The 7,176-nt window shown below is 40.3% G+C and overlaps 1 protein-coding gene across 2 annotated transcripts in view; it reads right to left on the bottom strand.

Moving 5' to 3' along the window:
• The window catches only part of pth2ra (parathyroid hormone 2 receptor a), a 40,020-nt gene extending 33,048 nt beyond the window's left edge, over window positions 1-6,972 (bottom strand). The window contains exons 1-3 of one of the 2 annotated variants that reach the window (XM_040149503.1): window positions 6,359-6,972; window positions 1,141-1,216; window positions 193-303 (exon numbers count right to left, since the gene is read on the bottom strand). In XM_040149503.1, coding sequence (XP_040005437.1) covers window positions 193-303; window positions 1,141-1,216; window positions 6,359-6,445 — 274 coding nt within the window. In that variant the 5' untranslated portion in view covers window positions 6,446-6,972. Of the gene's footprint in view, window positions 1-192; window positions 304-1,140; window positions 1,247-6,358 lie in introns of both variants that reach the window. The other variant, XM_040149502.1, reaches the window with a different exon arrangement.
• Window positions 6,973-7,176: the final 204 nt, after the last annotated feature.

Genomic DNA, 7,176 nt, shown 5'->3' on the forward strand with positions numbered 1-7,176 from the left:
GCTCCACTCACCTTTAGCCTGAACAGTGGCCTAATTAGCCAGAATAAGTGAAACACCTTGATTTTATGTGGTAGTAAGATGCAGCCTTGTCTTGCAACTTTTATTTATCTTTCCATTTAAAGTTCCTTGCAGTGTTCTAGTGCTCAGTGTCGGTAATACATCTGCAAAAAAATAAATAAATAAACCAATTACCTATGTGATTGAAGTCATAGATGTAAGGCGGGCAGGGAACCTTGGTAACCAGCCCAGGGGAGCCACGGGGCCAACAAATAAGACCGTCCCATTCTGGAGGGCACACCTCATCTGCAGCAAGAAGGAGAGGAAGTCAGCACACACACTACACTCTGGTAGCTGGTCAGTGGATATTTTTAAGCTTTTTCATTTGATCCATAGCCTATTCACATTTTATTGTAACACCGAATCTGACAAATCATTGTTGGTTAAAGTTAATGAACCTCAGTGTAATTTTAGCCTTAACTCTGGTTGGTTGCAGATAAACCTCTGGTCACAGTTAATTTCTAAATGTCAAGTGGGTTGTTTAACCAATGACATCTAATTAATGTGTTAATCTGAAATGCATTTTTATGTCTCTTGAATCATAAGTCTTCACATTGCCACATTGCCAGCCTTTGCAATTTATTTTAAATAACCCCTGAAATTCCCCTCTAATAAGAAAAATCTGTTAGTGACTCATAGTGATATAGAGTATTGTCTATACATTGAGTGACAAGAAAAACAGAGCCACCTTTACTTAGAAGTGATGCAATACTGTAAATGCAGTGAATAGCACCTAACAGAAAATCTTAATTTTTTGTAGTGACTAGAAAAGAACTGGTATGTAAAACATTTTGTCTGACCCTGTCAGACGATAAAACATTTTTTAGTTGCCACACTAATAAATCCTGAAAATATACTTTCTGTATACTTATTTAATAAATCTAAATAACAGGCACTAAACATTGAGCTACAAAAATCTTTCAACTATTTCTCCTGTTAAGGGTTTCTTGTTTTTTTTTTTCACCTTTTTAGCATACCACTTGGAATTGCTTCCACATGAATATGAAAATTTACAATACCCCACATGTGTAGAACATGTAGCATTTTACAACAATGTAACTCTTTCTGTGCTCCTTTTTGTACCTTTGGACCCTGGGTCAATGTTGGAGAGGTTCTGGTAGCACTGCAGTTTGATTTCGTAAAGGATGTACATCTGCTCCTGTGCAGAGAGAGGACCATCAAACCCTATCTGTGGAGCACAACAAACAAGATCAGATCTTTCACTCCCTGTATGTGTGTAAATCCCCCATTGCCTGAAATTGGCTTTTCAGTAGATTTGGGACACTTTGCTATATTCCAACTGCTGTGGGGCATGCCAACATTAGGAAATGTAGAAAGGAGTGAGAAACAAAATGTTATTGCAAATTTTTCATTTTAATGTTGAAACACAAATATTGTGAAATTCAGCACTGAATATTGATATGATTATTCATATTTTACCAGTACGGAGATGACTATTCATACATTATTCTTTGCTTATCTAATCATTATTGGCTTCCTATCCATTTTACATAAAGTTTTTCTTGTAATATTCAAAGCATTGCTAGGTCTGGCATAAAGCTGAACTTCCGATATTCTGACCTATGTGTAACAAATTTTTTTTCTGCTGTGTAATGAGTATTATAGTCTCAAGGAGCTCTTAGAGTGGTTATACACTCAGCAAGCACTTTATTAGGAGCACCATACTAATACTGGGTACGGCCACCCTTTTTCCCCAAAACAGCCTGAATTTTTCGTGGCATGGATTCCACAAGATGTTGGAAACATTCCTCTGAGATTCTGGTCCATGTTGACATGATTGCATCACATGATTTCTGCAGATTTCTCAGCTACACATTCATGCTGCGGACATATTGTTCTACCACATCCCAAAGGTGCTCTATTGGATTCAGATCTGGTGACTGTGGAGGCCACTGAAGTACACTGAACTCATCGTCATGTTCATGAAAACAGTTTGACACAACTTTTGCTTTGTGACTTGGTGCATTATCATGCTGGAAGTAGCCATTAGAAGATGGTAAATTGTGGCCATAAAGGGATAAACATGCTCAGCAACAAGACTCAGACAGGGTGTGGCATTCAAACCATGATTGATTGGTATTAAGGGGCCCAAAGTGTGCAAAGAAAACATTCCCCACACCATTACACCACCACCAGCAGCCTGGACTTTTGACACAAGGCAGGTTGAGCCCATGGATTCATGCTGAGGACGCAAAATTCTGAACCTACCATCTGCTGCCCCCAGCAGAAACTGTAGTCTTTCTGTCAGCTCCAACCAACCAATCTCACCGTTCTCCTCTGACCTCTCTCATCAATAAGGTGTGTCTGTTCACATCACTGCTGCTCACTGAAATATTTTTGGTTTTTGGCACCGTTCTGAGTAAACTCTAGAGACTGTTGTGCGTGAAAATATCAGGAGATCAGTTTCAGAAACACTCAAACCAGCCCATCTGGTACCAACAGTCATGCCATTGTCAAAGTCACTGAGATCACCCCCCCCGCTTTTTTTTTTTTTCATTTGATGTGAACATTGACTGAAGCTCCTGACCTCTATCTGCAGGATTTTATAAATTACACTTCTAAAACAAGATTGGCTAATTGGTTAATTGCATTGAATAAGCAGGTACACAGGAGTTCCTAATAAAGTGCTGGTGAGTGGAGTCCAGTTGCATTACAAAACAATGAAATTACTTCTTTAGGTAGGTAAATTCTGGGACGGCTAAAACCCACCACACAATTCCTCTGTTGACCCAAGCCCTTGTCGTACTAACAATCTTTTTCACACAACCATCAAGCCAAACACACGTTTTTGGCTTTTAGTGTAACTTTTTAATTATTTGAAGATGTCAACACGTCTCATATGATATATATAAAATCACATATCATATGAGAGTCATTATTATCACTATGCAGTCAGTTAGAGTCACTGGATTTAAAGTGTGAATTGCTATGAAATTGCCTTGAGTGACTGACAGAAGTACATCTTCACAGACAATTTTACCTCATTCTTAATGAAATGAGAAGAACACAATGCTGTCTGTGCTGTTATAAGTGAAAGATTGTGAGGCTAGGTGTCATAAACCCCAATTTAGAAGCACTATTTAGTAACATTTGATATTTGATTTTTAACCTGTTCCGTCATCTTTCCTTGTTTACTTTTTATAGCATGTACTTTAAACTATGTCGCTAAGGCCGTAGTTAAAATCTAAAAACTAGATGAAATTGCTATGAATAACTGCAGTACTCTGCTAGCTTTAAAGAACCTGCTCGAAAAGTGGGTAATAATTGAGGAAAAGTATATTACATGTTCATTTGAACATTTCAAAAATCCAGTAAGAATTTTCAACATTGTTCCTTTGAAAGGAAAGGACCATCTTTAGGGATGTAACACCAGGGCCAATTAGAAGATTTTTGGACAGTAAGTTAAGGGTGAAACTGTATTTGTTCATTCCACATGTTGGCCTCTGTCACTATTAAAGATACCCACCAGACACATTTTTAAGGTTTTAAAATACTCTGCATTCAAATTGTATACAATATGGAAATTTTTTCACAAAGACATTGCTTAAGAAAACCTAAAAGCACATCTCCTCTCCCTCACTGACAATTCTACGATCTTTTCATAGGCACATACGTTAAGATGCCTGCAGGCAAAAACACATATCATTTCAAAGTAGGAGTCAAGGCACTGATTTTACCATGTGCGTTTCATGTCTGTATGTGAGAATCATAAATTTCTGTACCAACTCTTTTTTCTTTGCATCACCAGAAACATAAAATCAACAAATATGTGCATGGTGTCTGCACGGTCAAGAAGGAGCCTTTCCTCTTAGAACACATCTAAGAAGTGAAATCAGGTGAAGAAAACATGTAGAACATTATTACAAAAATCTATGTAAATAAACAAAGTGTCCAGTTCCACTTGACAGCTAACAGCATCCAGCTACAAGTTGCAATGAATGCAAATGTTAGAATGAAAGACTTGCGTAGGGCTTGCACAGAGCAGCTGTTCTAGTTGTGGTCCAAGGATAAACAGTTGTCACAGCGCCAGGCTTCAGAATTAGTTTATTAAGAAAACTGTGAGCACAACACAACTCAGCAAAGGATAGAAAGAAGCTTCCAGCGCTGGGTTGTCATCTAAAACTGTAAAATCTGCTTTGTTATTCTAAAAAGTTTCACCACTTGATAGACTCCACTGATAAGTAAATTTCCTGCGAACATACTCTGAACTGAAACTCAGTCAAATCAGATTCCCACATGTCACTTTGCATAGGAGCACCATTGTTACAATTCAGGCTCACATATGTCATTACCAACTCAGCCAGCCAGGCTGGGTAGGCTTTATCTAGTCTGACTCCAGACTTCTAAATTGTTCCGCAAATCCACACTTTGTTCAATGATTCGACTGGATTTGGTGTTCTACCCCCTGAGCTAGCTAGCTAGTGTGATTGAAACTGATGCAGCTGCACAGGTTTTTGTAAGTCAATTTACAGAGATAACCACTTTTAAATGGGCTAATTTTGTAACCAGTTTGAATAACTGATTGACCGCAGTAACCCCTAGGTTGCCATTAGATTCCAAGGCTTGGGGAAGGGAATTCTGTTTCCCCATCCAAATGTGTTACCCCTTAATTTAACCCCAACCTAACCTTTACCTTCACCCTAACCAGTTATTTCTGCCTACTCATGAGCCTGGGAATGTAATGTTTACCGTAACCCCTACCACAGCAATCATGTCAATTGGAAATGATGTTGCCAGGAGGGATACTACCTCACTCTCTACTGGTTGGTTAAAGTGAAACAAAAGATGAACACAAGTGCAACTGTCTGAACATCAGGCAAAAGCCCAATTCACCTTGGACATTTGAAAATAGCCTTCTAATAATAAATATTGGAAGCATCCCTGTGCCGTAAAACACATTTTTGAATTAAGTGGGTAAGTTTGACATACTAGTGTGGGACTGTGATTCTACAGTGGGATGCTATATTCTCTTTTAAACACTTTTACTGATAAAGATATTTGGGGCTTTTTTTTTTTTTTTTTAAACAGAAAACACAATATTTAAATTTACCATATGGCCAGAGCTTTTTCCAAATGATTTATTATTCTACTATTTGCTATTCATCCTGTCAGTTGCCTTACAGCTGAGTCCTTGCAGTATTTTTTTTTAAGTGTATTCCTTTCATTCATGATTGTATCGGGTTTGGTGCTGAAAGCACTGTCCATGGTGCTGAAAAAGGAGGCAGACTCCTGAATTCAACTAAAAATAGTGACACAGCAACAACCATGTTGCAGATTACACTTCACTCTGAGCCACTCTGACTCTTTAAAAGGTTATTGACTAATTATCCTTCAAGTCTAGTCTCAGATTTTAAATCCATCAAGGATCGCATTTTAATGTTACAGGTGTTTTTATCCTTTTGTTGCAGCTCACCACTGCAATCATTCAAAACAAATCATGTGAAATCTAATTATGTATGAATAAAGTTCTAAAAGTCAGCCAGGGGTGCCGTTTGTTTATAGTCTTTTGAGGGGTTAGCACCAGATATCACATCACTTGTTAATCTAATGAGAAATTCTAGGCTATCACTTGATGCTGGGAAGACTATCAGACATGAAGTGGTCTGAAAAGGATCCAATGCCGGCATAGCGTAAGACAAATTGGCAGACGATAGTTATTAATGCAACTCCTCAATTGAGCTCCTGAAAAATCCAGCTCATGATGACTGCAGACAGACTTTCTGCTGTGCCAGTGTTGCACTTATTCTGGCACGATTGATAAAAAGGTATGTGAGAGACTGAAATGTTGGCCAGATATCAACAGGTTGGGTGTTAGAGAAATGAAGAGAAACTATCAGAAAAGAATACAGTACAAAATATGTGACTCATATGCTATGTTCCCTGGTGATGATCACTTCTCCTGCTTGTTCCTTTTGTATTTAGAGGGCGAACACCTCAGCAACACTGTAAAACTGAGGAAGATACACAGCAGATGGAGAAATACGCTATAACTCCATACAGAAAAAACAGTTCTTTATAGCTTGACTGTTGTTGCATGTTATGCTCATATGCGAAATTTGCCATCTTTTTGGCTGTCGGCGACTCCTCCAAAATTATATGAGACTGATGGGATTTCTTTTAATCTCAATATGCTGACCTAAAGCTTTTATAGCTGGCTCAAGAGGGGATTATCATCATCATCACCATCATGCCCATGCATGACTTTAGTAGCAAAAAGACAGCTGCTGCTCTAAAGTAAAAACAGTTTGCTTAAAGAACAAGCGCATAAGTGTTTCCTCACCTGTGCGTCAGCCGAAGTCCAGCAAAGGAAAAAGTTTATGAGCAATATCCACGGGAGCGAGTGCATAGTTCCTCCGTCTGCCTTCATCTCCGCCGGTGTAAAACTAACACTGTACGTTCATTTGAATTCAGGCAACCTCGCGCGTGAGATAAACATTCCCTCTGTTGGCGGCGCATACATTGGGTAAGAGCTTCACATTATTAGAAAGTTTGACCGCCACGTGGTGGTTCAAAGCTGGGCTATCCAGCGCAGGGTGAGGGGGTGCGGCAGTGGACTTCATCAGACCACGAATTCCACGTGGTTCTGCCACCCCGGCCCTATCCTCGTGCGCCCGCAAAGGTCCTCCCAGGTGAATGCTCGCAAATGAGTTGGCTACCGCCTCATACCGCTGGCTCGAGCGGAGGAGTCTCCGGGCGCGCGCTGGCACAGGAGATTTCCCTTAGTCTGTGATGTGGCACGCGAGGCAGGGAAGTCGGTGTGGGAGGGGGGGGCTTCAAGGTCACGTCATGAAAAGTTTTATCTGTCGCAGATCCCCTGAGCATGTGATCACTCGCTACCACGGAGCTGCACCGGGGCGTCGAGCTGCCTCAACCTGCTTTTTTAACGAGTCGACACCAGGTGGTTTGTGATTAAACATCAGCTCTCCGCTCGCGCGGCAGGCCAACTCGTGGCTCGCGCTGCCGGTGACGGGGGCGGGTAACCCACCGGTTCCCCCGGCGTCCTTCCTTGGCAGCAGCGTTTTTGACACACTGACAGGTTATTTTCTAAGGTATAGCCTACGTTAAACTGAAATGTGTATTTGAGTTATCACGTCAAAA

The sequence above is a fragment of the Xiphias gladius genome, chromosome 16, assembly GCF_016859285.1.
Source record: "Xiphias gladius isolate SHS-SW01 ecotype Sanya breed wild chromosome 16, ASM1685928v1, whole genome shotgun sequence".
Lineage (NCBI taxonomy): Eukaryota > Metazoa > Chordata > Actinopteri > Istiophoriformes > Xiphiidae > Xiphias > Xiphias gladius.